Source organism: Coregonus clupeaformis, chromosome 19, assembly GCF_020615455.1.
Source record: "Coregonus clupeaformis isolate EN_2021a chromosome 19, ASM2061545v1, whole genome shotgun sequence".
Taxonomy (NCBI): domain Eukaryota; kingdom Metazoa; phylum Chordata; class Actinopteri; order Salmoniformes; family Salmonidae; genus Coregonus; species Coregonus clupeaformis.
The window spans coordinates 32,317,537-32,339,059 of record NC_059210.1 but is presented as its reverse complement, the minus strand read 5'-3'; the positions used below and the strand labels follow the sequence as shown (position 1 = coordinate 32,339,059).

The following is a 21,523-nucleotide window of genomic DNA, read 5'->3' as shown; positions in this document are numbered from 1 at the left end:
TCCAGAGTGACTTACAGTTAGTGAGTGCATACATTATTATTATTATTATTTTATTTTATTTTTTCATACTGGCCCCCCGTGGGAATCGAACCCACAACCCTGGCGTTGCAAACACCATGCTCTACCAACTGAGCTACATCCCTGCCAGCCATTCCCTCCCATACCCTGGACCAATTGTGCGCCGCCCCATGGGTCTCCCGGTCGCGGCCAGCTACGACAGAGCCTGGATTCGAACCAGGATCTCTAGTGGCACAGCCTTAGACCACTGCGCCACTGCACTGTCGGAGCTAGAAGCACAAGCATTTCGCAACACCTGCAATAACATCTGCTAAACACGTGTATGTGACAAATACAATTTGATTTGATTGATTTGACAGTAAATATGTAGCAAAACACTAATACAGTATCCTATTAATGTAGAAATGTACTGTATAATGAACGTAAAATGTACCACTAAATTAACAGCAATGTTATCACATGAAGTGTTCCAATGTTTTTGAAACGCCTCATGTTTTTTCAAATGTGCAATTCCATGTGTTATCGCTGTTCAGCTAAAATATGACCCCACCTGGGATTTGAACTAACAACCTCTGCATTTGAGGTACGCTGGTCTTTCTGCTGCGCCACAAAATCTGTAGTATTTCCTTAAACATTCATTACCTATAATACATATCTGCACTTACCAAAAGAGTGCCATCTGCACTGCTATTTATTTAATTTTTCTTAATCTCTCTCCTCCCTTTACCTCCTCTCCTCCAACTTTCCCCCACACTCTTTCTATCACTTTCTCTCAAACCCACCATCTGTCCCTGTCACTTCCCTGGACCATTAAACTCTGAAAAGACAGAGAAAAATGTTATCAAGCTATACAGGAGGAAGACGAACAGAACCCTAGTCCATTATGCAAACCTTCATCCTCTCACACACTCACTTTACTCCTGAGATAGGAGTACATTTCTAATTTCTAATTCTCCTCCCAGTTGGGGGAAAATAGCTCATTTGCAGTGAATGCATGAACTGCCGTGTGTAGACTGGGTTTTGGAGTTGGCATAGGCCCTTCTCTAACAAGTCTCAATACTGCTCAGCGCTCACCGCACTCATCCCAATCACACAATGCCACATCGCTGTCTCTCTGCCATCAGTGGTTATGCTAATGTCAATATTTGTATTATCCCAGAGTGGGTTTAATGAAAGCGAATCAGGCACAGAAGTACAGAAGTAGACTGCCAAAATGGCAACGTTGATTGGTGCGTGGTCAAGGGTCGAACAACCAGCTCTCTAATTTCCATAGCTATCGGAGAAAATAATTTGCATGTGCTCATCAGGGAAGCAGTCCAACTCCAGAGGAAATTTGAGTGATTGAGGAAACGCCTCTTAAAGTGAACTTGCCAGAGTGTTGAAGCTAACTTGGTTGATTTAAGAAACTCTGGTTAAAGTAATAAAGCATGCCAAACTCATTTCATGTTCACTTTACCCAGTGTTAAAGTTAATTTCATCCCATGAAAAACATAATGTTCAAGCGCAAAAGCTTGACTTGGTGACCTTGCCAAAATCTCTTGTTAAGTGAACTCAATTAAGTGAACAAGATGAGTCATGATTTTTTTTTTACTTGAGTAAACTTGACCTACCCTGACACTCACCTCAGTTACCTTGACCATGTCTAACAACACTGTTTGAAAGTAAATTTGACGTGCGTTAAAAGAGCACTTTCTAGAGAGGACAACCAGAGGGGATTATAGGTATAGTGTAAACTATAAATCACTCATACAAATGTTCACGCAATGTTAGCAGGCCTCTAATGTTAGCACTGGTGCTGTAAAACCAGCTGTTTCCCCCTACATCACACTCGCACACATACACAAGTCTGTTCTCCTCCAACGTATTGCAGTTTAACAATGCAGATATGTGGTATTACATCCGATTTAATGCATTTGGAATGTGCATGTGTTCCGAAAGTTCAACGGAGGGTCAGGACCAACCTGTTCATTGGAGGAGATTGTTGTAGTCTATTTCAGGCAAGCTGCTGCCAAACCTGGAGACAGAGCAAGAAAAGTCCAATGGAGTCACTATAGGTTATGTTCTTGTATCCTCTCAATACAGATAGAGTTGATAGTCTACTCTAGCCTAGTTTCTCCCTGCTTCTTTCGTCTATGAGTCTGTTTGTAATCCACAATGTTTTGGAGACGAGACACACTTATTTATTATTTTACCAGGTAAGTTGACTGAGAACACATTCTCATTTACAGCAATGACCTGGTGAATAGTTAAAGGGGAGAGGAGGGGGGATGAATGAGCCAATTGGAAACTGGGGATGATGGTATGAGGGCCAGATTGGGAATTTAGCCAGGACACCGGGGTTAACACCCCTACTCTTACGATAAGTGCCATGACATTTTTGTGTGACCACAGAGATTCAGGATACCCGTTTAACATCCCATCTGAAAGACTGCACCCTACACAGGGCAATTTTCCCCAATCACGGCCCTGGGGCATTGGGATATTTTTTTAGACTAGAGGAACGAGTGCCTCCTACTGGCCCTCCAACACCTGAGGCATATGTCACGAAGCCAGCTAGACATATTTGGGATTTTCTAAAGATGGCTAGCTTCAGTTGGCTTCATAGTCCTACGAATGTGGATACTGATTAATCACATGCCATTACACCTCAGACATACTTATACTAATAGTATAACAGTAATCCTTCTACCCCCCCATCCCCCACCCCCCCATAAAAAAAAGGGGGTGGTTGTCGCTCTGGATAAGAGCGTCTGCTAAATGACTTAAATGTAAATGTCTGTGAGACTGTGCATAACCCTCAACATTTTGGGGTCACGAGACACCTGGACTTCAGATCTCTTGCTTGTTTTGGTGGCATCAACACACAGTTGATAAACATATCACACCAGCTAGACAATGGGGGTTGCAATACACAAACCTCTCAATGCAAAATGGCCGCCTCAGTGTTGGCATGTTCTGCCATCAACAGCATGTTGCACAAGGTTGTCGCAGCATAGCAGCGATGCCAGGCTGTCACCAGCATTGAGTGCCCGCCATGCCCCCTTCCCCAGCTCTTGTGCTGGAGATGCCCTTGTTGTTCAGGGCCACAGTGAAACAGGAGAGGGGGGGCTGGCACTGGTTACAAGCTGGCCAAACAAAAGCTTTCCTGAGTGCCACAATGCCAAACACCACTTTAATGCATCAGGCTGCTTGGTTAGGGTTAGGCTGTGACGTCAAGCCCTAGGGTGAAAGCAATCCCACAAGTTATACTTTATCGAAAGGACAATGGAGATGGGAGGGAATAGTTAGTTGGGTATAGAGGAGAATATGGAGGCTTGGTAACATGGAGATATGAAGGCATACTGTGTGTGTACATGTCTGTGTTTGCGCGCACATTTCTATTGTGCGTGAGAGCAGAGCAGAAGACACATTTCCGTCGTAACAGATGGACAAATAAAGTTTGAAATTGTGGATTCATATGAAAGGAACAAGCTGACCGTTAGCTTTTCCAGTTCTTTGCAACAAAGGCTTTTTGAAGTCACTGCCAAGACAACCTCCTGATATTTATTTGAGGTGAACACAAAATACCTCTGAGGGGCCCAGTCTTAAAGGACTTGGAGTTTGCTGCAAAACAAACGCCCCAAAATAGCATATGATATTTCCGAAGGGGCTTGTTACAGAGGAGATGGTAAAATGGGCGTATAATGGCCCATGCTCATCCTGCGTGGTTAGTAACCCTCATTAAAGTGATTTGTGCCGCCAGACACACACAGATAGGATTCTACACACAGCCGGCCCACACTGATAAATGGGCCTACTTTCTCCATGTGCCAATGCCCATAGCTTTCTGCCTGCGCTGTATAGGGGGACGTGAGACCGTGGTAGTTTGGAACAAGGCTATATTGTCACTGCCTCTCACTGTATGTGAATGAAATCCCAGGCAGCAGTGCAGTCGTACTGAGAAGCCAAAGAGGGAGAGAGAGGGAATGAGAGAGTGAGGTGCGGCTCAGATAGTATTCCCCCCTTTCCCTCCTCCCTATGACAGGACCTAGCTACTGTAATGGTACTTTACCCACTCCCCGCTAAACACAGGAATAGCTCATACACACCCACAGACCAGCAGAGGGAAAGCCAGAACCGTAGCCATGTGGAAGCAGGTAAGAGGCCAGCTTGATTTAACCCTTAACTTTAATTGAACCATTTAAAAAAAACTATTTTGTTAGTGCTCACTGATTGCACTGAGTTCCAGCAATCTAGGGAGAGCGAGAGGCAGAGAGAGAGAGGGGCAAGGTGGAACTGAGCTATTGGGTTACTGAGGCGACATTGACCGCGGGGGCAATGCTGGAGCTGTAGGAGCTAACTGCCTAGTGGCACCAGCTCTAGGGAAACCAACCGAAGCAGCTCTGAAACGGGGCTAGAACTGTAGCTACTGTCATAGTTCAGCTGAGTTGCAGTTTGTATTCGGAAGATGTAGCAGCAAGTCGCTTTGGTGAGCTGGGGCTTTGCTTGGTTATTATATACAGTATTGTAGGCTATCTTCAGCGGGTTGTGCGGTGCAGTTACACAAGCTAACCATTGATCTATTGTGATAGTACAGTCAGGTGTGGACGTGCTAGCTTTAGCTGGGATTTGATTTAAGATTTAAAGAGGAAGAGGTGTTCTCATTTAGGTGACAACAATGTCATTGAGGGAGAGGGAATGGCTTTAGTGAGCTTAACTGTGATAAAGTTGACAGTTGCTGTACTGTCATGCACAGTAACCTTAGATAACATTTCTGGGAGGTGTGTTGTTTTTATAGTTTTGGTAAATGTACATAGGGCTGTGACGATAATGGAATTCTGGATTAATTGTCATGCAAATGGTAAGTTATTGTCATTTTTGTGGAAAAACAGCTCCCACTGTATTTGACTTTGGCTTTGTGTAATTCAACCTAGTGGACTCACTCATCATACATGATACCCTTTAGTCTTTGGCAGGGTTGTGTGCGTGATCGTGTGCTCATTCACTTGTACGTGTACATGCACGTTTACTTGTGTGTGTACGTGTAGGCTACATGTGTGTACGCACGTGTACATACTGTATGTGGTCTGCGTGTGATGGTTGTGTGTGGGGGCTTGTATATCCAGTCCTAACTACCCGACTGTCGAAATCAATCTGTGCTTTTACCAATAGTTCAAAGTCGGTGTTAAAACAGTGTTCTTTTGGAGGAGAGTGCTGGTGTTCTGAGTTCTCAACTTCTGATGACACCTGAGCCTCTTCATCCATTTAACAAAAGCCAGTGTGTGGGATGGAAGGCTAATTATTAGCTGTATGATTCAGAGCCTACATTGCAGCTCCACTCAAAGGGCTACTTTAAATGTCTGTCTATGACACCACGCATGCACGCACCCACATTGCATTACACACGCCAACTTATACACACACATATACACACACACACGTATGTTGCCACAAAGTAGGAAGTACAGAATCGTCTAGAATGTCATTGTATGCTGTAGCGTTAAGATTTCCCTCCACTGGAACTAAGGGGCCTAGCCCAAACCATGAAAAACAGCCCCAGACCATTATTCCTCCTCCACCAAACTTTAGTTGGCACTATGCCTTGGGGCAGGTAGTGTTCTCCTGGCATCCGCCAAACCCAGATTAGTTTGTCGGCCTGCCAGATGGTGATGCGTGATTCATCACTCCAGAGAACACGTTTCCACTGCTCCAGAGTCCAATGGCGGCGATCTTTACACCACTTCAGCTGACCCTTGGCATTGCGCATGGTGATCTTAGGCTTGTGTGCGGTTACTCGGCCACGAAAACCCATTTCATGAAGCTCCCGACGAACAGTTATTGTGCTGATGTTGCTTCCAGTTCCGGTCCCTTTCTGTGAGCTTGTGTGGTCTACCACTTTGCGGCTGAGCGTTGTTGCTCCTAGACGTTTCCACTTCACAATAACAGCACTTACAGTTGACCGGGCTGCTCTAGCAGGGCAGAAATTAGACAAACTGACTTGTTGGAAAGGTGGCATCCTATTACGGTGCCACGTTGAAAGTCACTGAGCTCTTCAGTAAGCCATTCTACTGCCAATGTTTGTCTATGGAGATTGCATGGTGGTGTGCTCAATTTTATACACCTGTCAGCAACGGGTGTGGCTGAAATAGCCATAAACAGTGCCTTCGGAAAGTATTCAGACCCCTTGACTTCTTCCACATTTTGTTACGTTACAGCGTTTTTCTAAAATTGATTAAATATTATTTTTTTCTCAGCAATCTACACACAATACCCCATAATGACAAAGTGAAAACAGGTTTGTAGAAATGTTTCCAAATATATTAAAAATAAAGAACAGATACCTTATTTACATAAATATTCAGTACTTTGCTATGAGACTCGAAATTGAGCTCAGGTGCATTCTGTTTCCATTGATCATCCTTGAGATCTTTGTACAACTTGATTGGAGTCCACGTGTGGTAAATTCAATTGATTGGACATGATTTGAAAAGGCACACAGCTGTGTATGTAAGGTCCCACAGTTGACAGTGCATGTCGGAACAAAAACCAAGCCATGAGGTCGAAGGAATTGTCTGTAGTGCTCCGAGACATGATTGTGTCAGGGCACAGATCTAGGGAAGGGTACCAAAAAATGTCTGCAGCATTGAAGGTCCCCAAGAACACAATGGCCTCCACATTCTGAAATGGAAGCCACCAAGACTCTTCCTAGAGCTGCCCCCCGGCCAAACTGAGCAATCTGGGGAGAAGGGCCTTGGTCAGGGAGGTGACAAAGAACCCGACTGTCACTTTGACAGAGCTCCAGAGTTCCACTGTGGTGATGAGCTTCCAGAAGGACAACCATCTCTGCAGCACTCCACCAATCAGGCCTTTATGGTAGTGGCCAGACATGACAGCCCGCTTGGAGTTTGCCAAAAGGCACCTAAAGACTCTCAGACCATGAGAAACAAGATTCTCTGGTTTGATGAAACCAAGATTGAACTCTTTGGCCTGAATGCCATGCGTCACGTCTGGAGGAAACCTGGCACCATCCCTACGGTGAATCACGGTGGTGGCAGCATCATGCTGTGGGGATGTTTTTCAGCGGCAGAGACTGGGAGGCTAGTCAGGATTGAGGCAAAGATGAAAGGAGCAAAGTACAGAGAGATCCTTGATGAAAACCTGCTCCAGAGCGCTCAGGACCTCAGACTGGAGCGACGCTTCATCTTCCAACAGGACAACAACCCTAAGCACACAGCCAAGACAATGCAGGAGTGGCTTCGGGACAAGTCTCTGAATGTCCTTGAGTGGCCCAGCCAGAGCCCGGACTTGAACCCAGTCGAACATCTCTGGAGAGACCTGAAAATAGTTGTGCAGCAACGCTCCCCATCCAACCTGACGGAGCTTGAGAGGATCTGCAGAGAAGAATGGGAGAAACTCCCCAAATACAGGTGTGCCAAGCTTGTAGCGTCATACCCAAGAAGACTCAATGCTCGTCAGTCTATTCTTGTTCTGAGAAATGAAGGCTATTCCATGCGAGAAATTGCCAAGAAACTGAAGATCTCGTACAATGCTGTGTACTACTGCCTTCACAGATCAGCGCAAACTGTCTCTAACCAGAATAGAAAGAGGAGTGGGAGGCCCCGGTGCACAACTGAGCAAGAGGACAAATACATTAGTGTCTAGTTTGAGAAACAGGCGCCTCACAGGTCCTCAACTGGCAGGTTCATTTAAATAGTACCCGCAAAACACCAGTCTCAACGTCAACAGTGAAGAGGCGACTCCGGGATGCTGACCTTCTAGGCAGAGTTGCAAAGAAAAAGCCATATCTCAGACTGCCCATCTTAATCTTTTTTTTTTATTGGCCAGTCTGAGATATGGCTTTTTCTTTGCCACTCTGCCTAGAAGGTCAGCATCCCGGTGTTGCCTCTCTGATTAATGCCCTCTTTGCCTGGTCCGTGAGTTTTGGTGGGCGGCCTTCTCTTGGCAGGTTTGTTGTGGTGCCATATTCTTTCAATTTTTTAATAATGGATTTAATGGTGCTCCGTGGGATGTTCAAAGTTTCAGATCTTTTTTTATAACCCAACCCTGATCTGTACTTCTCCACAACTTTGTCCCTGACCTGTTTGGAGAGCTCCTTGGTCTTCATGGTGCCACTTGCTTGGTGGTGCCCCTTGCTTAGTGGTGTTGCAGACTCTGGGGCCTTTCAGAACAGGTGTGTGTATATTGTGATGTCACGAGAGGCTGTGTCCTGGAGGGACGTTACATCCCCCTGAGATGGCTGCAAACCCAGACAGCTATGGCTCCATCTGCTGGTATGGTCGGGAACTCCAACCCTCTATGGCCAATCTTCCCACGCAGCTGAAACAAATGAGGAGCTGATGAGCTGAAGGTTTGGGAAGGGAAGAGACACAGTCTCCAACCTGGGCTCTCTGGAGGACAAGAGTGCTGCACGTCCACTTCCATGAGGAATATAAGGATTTGGAGATACTTACCTTTGGGAAATACTCACCTTTGGATATATGCACCTGTGGAAATACGCGTGGGACATTTGGAAGGACGTTTTTGCTGGGTTGGCCACTAGCTGCAACGTGGAAGACAGTAAGACTGGGGAAAAGTTATTTGAGCGAGGGGAGAGTTATGATTTTGGATGTGGAAGAGACATCCCTGAACTGTTAACCCTTAAGAGCCACCAGAGAACAGTATTGTGTTATACTGTTAGTTTCCCAAGACCTTTAATAAAATCCTTGTTTTGGTTGAACCTGGTCTCCTTGCACTACTTGAGCAATCCCGCTGAAAGCTGTGTAGCCTCTCGTGACATCACAGATGGTGGAGAATACAGGCACGCTCAAGCGTTAATAGTGCATGTCAGAGGAGGATACCGAAGGTTTGATCACCCAGTTTTCCAAGTTGGCCGTAGGCTCCCGCCCGACTGAGAATGGAGGACATATTGAAAGCCCTTGTTGCTGGCCAGCAAGCCCAGATGCAAGCAAACGTGGCTCTCTTGGAGGAGCAAAAGAAAGCCAACCTTCTGAAGGCAGAGGAGTTGCAGTTGCAGAGACAGAGGGTGGTCCAAAATACCCGCCCAATAAAGGCAAGTGACTTTATATCTAAGATGGGAGCTACCGGATGACATTGAGGCATACCTGCATGCATTTGAGGCCACGGCCACTAGGGAAGCCTGGCCCAAGCAACAGTGGGTTGGTCTGTTAGCCCCCCTTTCTAACCGGGGAATCGCTGAATGCTGTCCGGGACCTGGGCCCTGACCAGGTTACTGACTATGATGCCCTGAAGTCTGAGATCCTCAGCAGATATGGACTCACAAAGTTTGGTATGGCCCAGCGCTTTCACAGCTGGACCTTCCAACCAGACCAACCTCCTCGGGCGCAGATGCATGAACTTGTCCGAATCGCAAGGAAATGGCTGGATCCGCAGAGGAATACAGCAGCGGCGGTGGTGGAGGCCGTTGTGGTGGATCGTTACCTCACGCGCCCTGCCTTATGAGGCAAAACGGTTCATCAGTCAACAGGCCTTGACCACGGCTGATCTGACCGTGGAAGCTGTGGAAAAGTACCAGGCCACAGCGGAGATGCTGAATGCTTCGAAAAGACCCCAGGAGGGCGGCCCCACCACAAATGGGAAGAACCCGTCCAAAGGACCCCTGAGGTCTCGAACCCAGCCACGTCAGGACTATCCCGGCTCCAGGGGGAGCCAGAAACCAGGCGGGTCCAAGAAGAGTACACCAGGAGGGGGAAACTCGACAGTGTTACCGGTGTGGGAGATGGGACATATCTCCTGGCAGTGTGGGAAACCAGCCGATGAACCTGCCCACTGCGGAGTCCTCCAGCTCAGCACCCACACACCGCTTTGCCTCGCTCTTGGGAGTCGTAGATGGCGGCCCAGATCGACCCCCCCACCTGCCCGGTAACTGTGAATCACCATGATGTGGAGGCCTTACTGGATTCTGGTAGCCGGGCCACCCTGGTGCGTAAGGATTTGGTGGGCCCAACGTGTCTGACCCCGGGAAAGTCCTCCCAGTTTCCCCTGTGTCCATGGGGACACCAGAGAATACCCCATTACTGAACTTACAATGACCAGCACACGGGGAACCATACACACGACGGGGCGTGGGGTGGTTGATTCCCTCCCCGTCCCCTGTCCCAATTGGACGAGACTGCCCAGCCTTTTACCCACTCTGGAGAGAGTCTCAGGAGAGGATAACCCGAGTACCTCGGAAACGGAGAGGCAAGACTCATCCTGGGAAGGCTCCGGTGCAATCCTCCAATTACTCACTCCCCGCCCGGGCTCTGATAGGGATGGCAGGTGCCCAGACCGACACAGAGACGGAGCTACAGAATCTGGACAAAGAACTGTCTGGTCTGAAGGGGACCGCTGAGAGGTATCGTTTGTTAAAGCAACAGTTAGACATGAAGACAGAAGAGTTAGATATCCTCCAGGCTAAACTCCAACAGAGCTCCTTCCCCTAAGCAACAGGAGGAGCTGGAGAGGCTGCGCAGGACCATCGAGGAGTGTGAGGAGACCCTGCGCAGTAGTAAGGGAGGTCCAGAAGAAGGCAGAGGAGAAGTACAAGGTGTTGGAGAACAAGATGAAGAATGCGGAGGCAGAGAGAGAGAAGGAACTGAAAGCTGCTCAACAGAAGCTAAACTCTGCTAAAACCAAGGCTGATGCCTTCAGTAAGAAACTCAAGGAGAGACAACAGGAGGCTGAGTCCCTGGTCCTAGAGTTGGAGGAGTTGAAGAGAGAGCAGTCTGGCAAGCACCACGGCAATGCGGACGCCCTCTCCCGGCGTGATGCCTTCTTCGCTGCCTTTACCCCGACGAGGGACGTCGGTCCCGAGGAGGGGGGATGTGTGATGTCACGAGAGGCTGTGTCCTGGAGGGACGTTACATCCCCTGAGATGGCTGCAAACCCAGACAGCTATGGCTCCATCTGCTGGTATGGTCGGGAACTCCAACCCTCTATGGCCAATCTTCCCACGCAGCTGAAACAAATGAGGAGCTGATGAGCTGAAGGTTTGGGAAGGGGAAGAGACACAGTCTCCAACCTGGGCTCTCTGGAGGACAAGAGTGCTGCACGTCCACTTCCATGAGGAATATAAGGATTTGGAGATACTTACCTTTGGGAAATACTCACCTTTGGATATATGCACCTGTGGAAATACGTGTGGGACATTTGGAAGGACGTTTTTGCTGGGTTGGCCACTAGCTGCAACGTGGAAGACAGTAAGACTGGGGGAAAAGTTATTTGAGCGAGGAGAGTTATGATTTTGGATGTGGAAGAGACATCCCTGAACTGTTAACCCTTAAGAGCCACCAGAGAACAGTATTGTGTTATACTTTCGTTAGTTTCCCAAGACCTTTAATAAAATCCTTGTTTTGGTTGAACCTGGTCTCCTTGCACTACTTGAGCAATCCCGCTGAAAGCTGTGTAGCCTCTCGTGACATCACAATATATACTGAGATCATGTGACAGATCATGTGACACTTAGATTGCACACTGTTGGACTGTATTTAACTAATTATGTGACTTCTGAAGGTAATTGGTTGCACCAGATCTTATTTAGGGGCTTCGTAGCAAAGGGTATACATATGCACGCACCACTTTTCTGTTATTTATTTTTTAGAATTATTTTAAACAAGTTATTTTTTTCATTTCACTTCACCAATTTGGACTATTTTGTGTATGTCCATTACATGAAATCCAAATAAAAATCTATTTAAATTACAGGTTGTAATGCAACAGAATAGGAAAAACGGGAGATGAAAACTTTTGCAAGGCACTGTAGGAACTTAAAGCAGAGAACCGCCAGACAGAGAGCAGTTTGCAGCATGGTTTGTGTCCCAAAATGCACCCTATTCCCTATGTAGTGTACTACTTGCTTCAGTGCACAACCATGCACAGAAGGATTTTCACAGGTTGTTACTTGTATGACCTTTTAGCCTCTCTCTCTCTCACTCAGTGATAGTGGTTTTGATATAGGAGAATGATGGTTTCTCAGAGGGAAATGCATACTGTACTGGATGAGAAAAAAAGGAAACTGTTAAGCCAAGGCCTATTATAGGAGAAGTGTGTGTGTTTGGTTTTATTGACGCTCCTGAGCTTGTGGTAGAAATGGTGGCTGGTTTTGTTGAAGGGAAATGTGTATTTGCTGCGGAGATCAGAGAGGCAGTGCAGTAACAGGTGTGTGTGTGTGTGTGTGTGTGTGTGTGTGTGTATGCGCAACAAAAACAGCCCTTTGATGCTGACCGTGTCCTGACAGGCCTCAATACAGAGCCCCTGACAGATCACAGCACTTCAATATCACCGCTAACCAAACACAGCATCCTGCTTTTACAGTAAACACACACACACACACTTTTCACACCCATGGGAGACTTGAATTCAGTCTGAAATGGCAGCAGGTTAGGAGAATGTAGGTTAAATACTGGTTTTAGGTTGTGTGAGTTATAGGGATGTGACAAATGGAAAAAAAATTGTTAACGTGTTGTTTTTGTATTTTTTTACGATAAGAAAAATGCATACAGTTCCACGTGAATTCACAATGCTGCTGCCAACAACGGTTTGGATCTCACGGTGCGTCACTTTCAGATGGTTAAGCATTGTACCTGTACTACCATTGCTGTACCTCAATTCCACCTCGCAAAGTTAGCATCTCTTTCTCATTTAACTTCTCAAAGTATTGTAATCGCTGCCAAAGGTGTTTCAAGAAAGTACTGAGTAAAGGGTCTGAATACTTATGTAAATGTGATATTTCAAATTAGCAAACATTTCCTAACCTGTTTTTGCTTTGTCATTATGGTGTATTGTGTGTAGATTGATGAGGGAAAAAACAATTGAATCCATTTTAGAATAAGGCTGAAACATAACAAAATGTGGAAAAAGTCAAGGGGTTTGAATACTTTCCGAAGGCAGTGTGTGTGTGTGTGTGTGTGTGTGTGTGTGTGTGTGTGTGTGTGTGTGTATACACTACCGTTCAAAAGTTTGGGGTCACTTAGAAATGTCCTTGTTTTCAAAAGAAAAGCAATTTTTTTTGTCCATTAAAATAACATCAAATTGATCAGAAATACAGTGTAGACATTGTTCATGTTGTAAATGGCTATTGTAGCTGTAAACGGCTGATTTTTAATGGAATATCTACATAGGCGTACAGAGGCCCATTATCAGCAACCATCAGTCCTGTGTTCCAATGGCACGCTGTGTTTGCTAATCCAAGTTTATCATTTTAAAAGGCTAATTGATCATTAGACAACCCTTTTGCAATTATGTTAGCACAGCTGAAAACTGTTGTGCTGATTAAAGAAGCAATAAAGCTGGCCTTCTTGAGACTAGTTGAGTATCTGGAACATCAGCAATTGTGGGTTCGATTACAGGCTCAAAATGGCCAGAAATAAAGAACTTTTGCTGCTGTCGCTGGCTTTTCTCTGCCATTTTTCCAACTGTTAACGATGATGACGTAGTGGTGGAGCGTCAACTCCAAATTAATTGATTCCTTGACTCCTTGCATGTCGACTCCCGGCGTCTACTGCCATTTCTGAGTGTCAAGATTCGATTCCACTAGGAATGGACTCCTAAGATTCAGTATTTTTGGAACAGAGGAGACTGATTTGTTGCCATACTTCCGAGAACACAAGCACTCGCATCTTTCATGGCGAGGGATGGAGAGAGAGGGGAGGGGCACCGTATAGGCAAGTCGGCCACCAGGCAGACAGTCAGAACCAATTTCGCAATGCAATGAAATGCTGTATCTCGCAATTTCTTGGATTGCAATTTCAAGCAACTTCAGTCAAGCAGGGCCTATCATCAATTAATAGGCTAGGATATTGAGGTGAGCGAGATGCAATACTTCGCACTCACACAGTCACACACAGTATCTGCGCATGTGCACGGTTTTCACTTCACGCTGTTCAGTGTGGTAGCCAGGGCACCAAAACAGTGGAGAAGTTGAGCTTTGCGCTTCAACGCTCGTAGTTGATGCGGAAAAAGACCCACTATGCTGTTTACGTTCTGCATCTACATAAAAAAAACATTGTTTTTCGTTTAGGGATTTTACTCGACAATAAGGATCCCAATTTTGTTTAAAAGTTTAAACGTTCACACCCCTACTTATTGAGCAGCGCTTGCTGATGTTAGATGTACTGCTACTACTACTACTACTACACACACACACACACACACACACACACACACACACACACATTCTAAGAGGTTATTAAGTCAACTGTATAGGGATGAAGGGGTGGGGGCATGGGAGCCTAGTAACCAACATTTGTTTACATTAATGTTTACCTCCCTTGATGTGCCAGTCAAGACTCGAGTGTCCTTACGTACCCCCTCAGCACTGTAGGTAAATACCACACCGTACATGTAGAGGGTTGAGCTCAGCGTTAAAGCCAGTGTGGAATGGGTTATTTCTCTCACCATGAGATAAAAATTTTTTCTTAAAGGGATGTTATCTGTTGTTATGATGCAGACTGAGTCTGCTTCACCTGTGGCTCTGTTTAGGTTCTTCCACAACATTTTCAAAGCCAGATAATTAGAGAGTTAACATTTATGTAGTCTTACTTATTACCCCAAACCAGAAACTAACAGAAACAACCCAAAATACCAGAAACTACCGGAAACAGCTACCCCCAAAATACCTGAAACAACCCAAAATACCAGAAACTACTCCAAACAGATACCTCCAAAATACCAGAAACTACTGTAAACAGCTACCCTCAAAATACCGGAAACTACTAGAAACAACCCCAAAATACCCAAATCAAAGTTAATTGGTCGCGTACATAGATTTGCAGATGTTACCGCAGGTGCAGCGAAATGCTTATGTTCCTAGCTCCAGCAGTGCAGTAATATCTAACATCCCCACAGCATGATGCTGCCACCACCATGCTTCACCGTCCTCCAGACGTGACACTTGGCATTCAGGTCAATTAGTTAAATCTTGGTTTCATCAGACCAGACAATCTTGTCTCTCATGGTCTGAGAGTCCTTTAGGTGCCTTTTTGGCAATCTCCCATCTCCACAGAGGAACTCTGGACCTCATGGCTTGGTTTTTGCTCTGACATGCACTATCAACTGTGGGACCTTATATAGACAGATGTGTGCCTTTTCAAAATCATGTCCAATCAATTGAATTTACCAGTGTACTCCAAGTTGTAGAAACATCTCAAGGATGATCAATGGAAACAGGATGCACCTGAGCTCAATTTCAAGTTTCATAGCAAAGGGTCTGAATACTTACAGTATGTAAAAAAGGTATTTCTGTTTTATTTTTAATACATTTGCAAAATTTTCAAAAACGTTTTTCGCTTTGTCATTATGGGGTATTGTGTGTAGATTGAGGAAAATTGTTTATTTAATCAATTTTAGAATAAGGCTGTAACGTAACAAAATGTGGAAAAAGTAAAGGGGTCTAAATACCTTCCGAATGCACTGTATGTTAGACGTCATGGATAAGAATTGCCTGAGATGGTGTGGTGGGAACATCTGTGCTATAAAATGTTCCATCTGGCGGTCCCAAAGACATTCCATAGAGTTAACCATGAATTTAAAGTGAATTCAATATACGTTAACATAGATGGAAACAGACAATTTAAATTCTAAAGGATTGAAACCATTTCTCAATGGGCTTTTCCATGATGGGTCAAATGTTTTATTGAAAAGTTAGTAGCAGGCAAAAACACAGTGATTTTCCCTGTTGTAATGTCTCTGGGCCCTGAGACTGGCACTGGTTGTTTACTAGTAATGCAACGATTTGTGATGACCTCAGTGTAACATTACATTTGCTGTTGAATTTGATGAGGATCTGTGAGCACGTCACCATTTTAGCGCATGGCTAAAAATACTGTGGAGGGTGGGTGCCACTGCCATCCCCTGGACAGCGCTATTACTCAAGTACTATAAAAGTATTAATTCCTGTTCAGCCAATATCGCTAATACTTATGCCTATCTGCATAGACAGCAGTACAAACTTTTCTAAGATAATTGTCTATGATAATGTAGACCCCAATAGTGTCCCCTGAGACATACTCGTATCTAGAGCATTGTGCGTATTTGCCTGTGAGAAACATAACTCTGGCAGCGTCCCAAATGGCACCCTATTCCATATTTAGTGCACTTCTTTTGGTGCCATTTGGGATGCAGCCTCTGTCAAGACAACTAACAGCACAGCAGCCACTTCACACATCCCTGTGTGTATTGGACCGGAGTGCTTATTTCCTTCCTTAAAACCAGGACGTGAGCTCTCAGCCGTCACTCCACATCAGCTCCTACAGGGACAGGAACAGGAACAGGGACCGCAGCAGCTCCCGTACAGGGATTTGATGGAGGGAATCTATTGGGAGGGTGTTGTGCGACGTGTGCCCTATAAAGGCTTGTTTTGAAGTCACTTGGCCTGCATCCCAAATGGAAGCCTATTCCCTACATAGTGCACTACTTTTGCCCAGAGCCCTATGGGCCCCGGTTCGAAATTAGTGCACTATATAGGGAATGGGGTGCCATTTGGGATGCAGGCTTGGTGGTGTGTACGCAGAGCCTAACTGATTACATCCTAACCCCTGGAAGAAGAGGAATGCATTAGAGCTTCCTGGTACTCTGAGATATCTGGGGACGAAGCGCTGCAAATTGTGATTTTGTCAGCGATCTCCCTAAAGATCCAAATCTGCCTTTATGTTCTGAAAGGGACTGACTTAACCTACATAGCAAGCAACAACAATACCTGTTGAAGACTAACTGAACTTAGTATGTATGTATGATTGGCTTTGCGATATCAGAAGATGCTACACACATTTCTTCTCTAGTTATTATTAGATGTCAACACTCGCTGGTTCGGGTCCCACGAGTGGACTGGATGGTGAATATGTCGATGTGCCCTTGAGCGGGGCACTTCACCCTGATTGCTCCTGTGGGTTGCTCTGGATGGGAGCGTCTGCTAAATTACTAAAATCGAATGTAAATGTTGAGCGGCTTCACTGCAGGTGGATTGTATGTTTTTTAAAATTCATTTAAAAAACATTTTAAAAACTTGAATGATTCATTTAGCGTGAGTTACACTGTGAGTGATTGTGTTTCATAAATGGAACACTTGTCATCAACCTTATCGCTGGCAGTTAACCGATTTTCCAACTCAACCTCACCCTGCGAGCTCCCACGAGACAAGAGTCGAGTGTTGTAGACTGTGTATAGTTGGAAAACATTGTGTGCCATTTACCTTCAAAGTATTTCCAAAGCAAAGCGTTGACCAGCCCTCCTGCCACCACCCCTTCTTTGTTTATCCCCTTGGCAGTGGAATGCTTTTACACCCCTGATAGAGGGCCTGTCTGTGTCCCAAATGGCACCCTATTCCCTATGTAGTGCAGTAGTTCTTATAGGGAATAGCCTAGGGACGCAGGCCCTGAATCACTGGCTGAGGTCGAAATCAATGGAGGCCCTGCCTGGCCTGACCGATCTCTCTGTGTGTGTGTGTGTGTGTGTGTCCAGAATTTAGTGCTGAGCCTGACACTTTAGGGCGAGATCATACGAGCTGTCCAGGACAGGGGGCCACCGCCACCCCACACATTCTACACACGCCTGAGAAAGTCAGGGGGGCGAGAGTAGAGGGTTAGGGGGCATTTGAAACCCCCTAGAGAATGATCTAGAGAATGATCCGCTTGTGTCTACATGTGAGTGGAAGGGGGTGAAAATCCAACGCAATGACCGCAGACTGATTTGATAGCCAGCGATGCTAATTTTGTTCCACTCTGTTTTTCCCCCTCTCTCCTCCTCCATCCATTCCCCACCACTCTTCCCTCTCTTCTCCTCTGTTCCTCTCATAGCCATAACCAGAGGACCACGGCGTTCCGGCACCCCGTGACGGGACAGGTGTCTCAGGAGAACGTTGATTTTATCCTCCAAGAACAGTGAGTGACTAATCTCCTTTTATCTGCCTTTTGTGCGATGACAACTTTTGGTTCTCAGAATATCGCTGGTATGCTAGTTGGTAATTGTCAATAACAGACCTGTGGCCTCTCAGGAATGTCAATGGCGTGCATCTATTTGTAACTACGAGTGTGTAAACCTCAACACAGCCAATGCCGAGCTTAAGTATCTATATTAAATTGTATTCATATAGCGTCTCAAACAAATATCAATCTTCAAAGTAAATCCAACAGTGTATATTATTTCAAGACTGTAGATAGGAGCCTTAGAATTGTTGCATTGGCCAGATATGTCAAGGTATATGGAGCAGTGAAACAATAATCTGTGGAGTAATGGAATAGTGGTAAAAGCCAGTACTGTTGGGGAAGCTGAAATGTGGGAAAGTTGGCTTTGTTGTATAGATCTGTAGTTGTTGTTTGGTGAATACAGCATTGGGTGTGAAGTAAAAGGCAAAGCCAGTGTTGTTCGGAAACTGAGATTATGGAACAGAGTGGTACATTAACCCAAATAGGATGTTCTTTCTCTCAGTTCCTTTATGGATCATCAAGGTTGGAAGGGCGGACCATGTCCCCTCTCAAATGTCCAGAGCCTGGTCTCCAGAATCCACTTACCCTTAGCTGGCCTCTACCAGGTCATCTTAACCCTGACTGTGTGACCCAAATGGCACACTGTCAGTACAGCTAGGATTTACCACCCTAACTGCTCATGAGTTGTGGCCTACAAACTCTGGTATATAAGTCTAGTGTTATAGGCGCATGATCTGAAAATCTCGAAACCGCCGTAAAATCCGCCAGATTTAGAATTGAGCTCAGAGTACTAGTGTGGGATGTCACAACGCAGCGCATCTATCCATCTCTTGCTCTAATTTCTCTCTGTTCTCTTTGTGTTCTTCTGTCTTCTCTCATTTTTGTTGTTCTGCCCTCAGCAATTGTGTGCAAGGAGATTCTGAAAAAAGTTCCCAGGTTTTTCTGAATTCCTGGTTGCACCATTCCCAGTTGGAGGATTCCCTCCCTGCTTATCCTCTGAGAATCCTCCAACCAGGATTTCTGAAAAACCTGTGAACTTTGGGAAAGGAGACTAGCACCATTGGTAGAACCTTGTAGTTGGTTGTACCAAAGATTTTCTATTATGTTGACAAGATAGTCGAGTGACCGCTCTAACAATGGAAATACATGGAAGGTAGGCGGGAGGAGGCGAGATCAGGTGCTTTGGCGCAAGATGACACAGATTGGAAAGGTTGTGCTCAAAGGGTCACTCCATGAAAAATATTTTGGATTTTGTTCCTCAACACAAAACTACAGTGACAAGCATGAGTTCATGCAGAACTTTCTTATTTCTTAAATATCTTATTGCATCTACACTGCCTAAAATCTAAACAGCCGTGGAGCTAATAACAGCACATTTAAAACGGATACCACAAGACTCATCAACGTAGAGCTCTGTTCTCTATCTCTCACTCTCCGATCTCTCCCTCGCTACATCTCTCTCTCCAATGTCTCGCTTTCTCTCTCTGGTACTCTCTCGTTCCCTCTCTTTCGCTTTCTCTCTCTCCCTCTCTCTGATCTAGCACACTCTTGCTCTCTCCTTCTGTGTCTGGCAGAGAACAGGAGAGCACATTCCCCTGCTATGTTCTGATGGATCCGTCTCATTAACAGCTACAGTATGTGGGCGTGGAGGCCTATTTGAGCCGTGCAGATAATGTGTCACAGCCACTCAGCCTGCACACCCTCTAGTACTGCATACAGAGGAACAGGCCAGAGGTGTGTGTGTCTCTGTGTGTGTGTGGGCGTGCGTGCGTGCATTGTGAAATGACTCTCAATGCAGCTGCAGCCTTGAAAACGTTTCGGGGAGCTAGGCAAGCTATAATGCTGCAGCCATGACAATTGTGGGATACAATGTAGCCTAGCAGTACCTGTGGTTTGTTGTTGCTCCAAGTTAATGTTATTCAGAGCGATTTACAAACAGTGCATTCAACTAAAGTAGGTAAAACAACCACATAGATCACAAGTGTTGCTCTGTGAACCAGCCAGATCTATACTAGGGCTAGTCCAGGGTTTCCGTTAGGAAAATGTGGCACCGGACAATGTGACCGGGAAGATTTTAATTTACCGGCCAATTCAGAAATGTACTGGACCTATATACATTGGGTGCATAACCAACCCATTAGGGTGTCCACCCACGGTGCTCAGAATGACAGATATCACATTTAGATAATGGTAATTAATCTTCACAGAACATGCCACTAATTTAATGAAGCAGCCTATAAACCAACATTTTCAAACATTTGCCAAAATGTAATTAGCGGGAAAATTCTAAACAGCGCACCTGATGCGAGTGGTTCCATATGTGACAGAGATGAAAATCTCAGTTAGAAACTTAGAAAGAGGGGGAATCTAAAGATGCAACAACTAGGATGGGTTGGATTGACTAGGATTTTGCCTTTGGCTTCTGGACAATGAAAGAAAGCCTTTATAAAATAATTGGCTCCACGTTTCTATGGTGGGATTTTGCCTATAGGCTACTTTGAATCAAGGTAAGACATGCCTCATAATATGAAGTAAAACATCCAGGTTTCAAATAATGAAGTACAGTAAATGTTTTTAAAAAATGCATACTGCCCCCAGCTCAGATTGCAAAGTGGTGGGTGACATGCTGATATCCTGCCTACCGTTGCCTATGGACTTGAATGGCCAATGGGAGGCGAGCTTCAATTACCAGTTGAGAAATACAAATAGTAGCTCTTTTTAATCGTGCCCATCAAAACTGCTTTTAACACGTGATTGCATTTAGAATAGTTGCGCAATGACTGGGTGTATAAAAGCATGTTTCACTCCAGCAGAAACGGGCTGAGGAGCTGCAGCAGGTCTAGCGCTGTCTGTAGTTGATATTCCGCTCAAAATAGGCGTTGTATGCTATGCACGTGTGATAAATAAGATGCATGATGACTAACGAAAATTCCAGTACATTATGCAAATTAATCTATAGACCGATGAGCATGACAGGCAAATGTATTTCAATCGACTGGTATTTCCATCAATGAATAAAAAGCATTATTTTGCAATGAGATTGTATTTTTTTCTTTCTCCCAGTCAATTTGGTCGGCAACTATTTTATTTATCGGCCTAAAGCTGTCAATTATCGGCTAACGTAAACTCTACACTTGATGAACTACACAGTGGCCAGTTTTTTTAGGTACACCACCCATTCACTAAAATGGTTCGCTCCTACAGACCATGAGTCACGTGGCCGTGGCTTGCTATATAAAGCCGGCAGACAGGCATCGAGGCATTCAGGGACTGTTCGATTTAATGTTAGAATGGGCAAAACGATTGACCTAAGCAACTTTGAGCGTGGTATGATGGTCGGTGCCAGGCGCCGGTTCCAGTATCTCAGAAACGGACGGCCTCCTGGGCTTTTCATGCACGACAGTGTCTAAGGTTTACAGAGAATGGTGCGACAAACAAAAATCATCCAGTCAGCGGCAGTCCTGTGGGCGAAAACAGCTCGTTGATGAGAGGTCAAAGAAGAATGGCAAGAATCATGTAAGCTAACAGGCGGGCCACAAACAATGGCGCAGTACAACAGAGGTGTGCAGAATGGCATCTCGGAATGC

The 21,523-nt window shown here is 45.4% G+C and overlaps 1 protein-coding gene across 1 annotated transcript in view; it reads left to right on the top strand.

Moving 5' to 3' along the window:
* LOC123481401 (pleckstrin homology domain-containing family A member 7-like) overlaps positions 1-19,562 on the top strand; it is a 101,400-nt gene extending 81,838 nt beyond the window's left edge. The window contains exons 4-5 of the mRNA XM_045205206.1: positions 17,808-17,891; positions 19,511-19,562. Of these exons, the coding sequence (XP_045061141.1) occupies positions 17,808-17,891; positions 19,511-19,562 (136 nt within the window). The remainder of the gene's footprint in view (positions 1-17,807; positions 17,892-19,510) is intronic.
* The last annotated feature ends 1,961 nt before the right edge of the window (positions 19,563-21,523 follow it).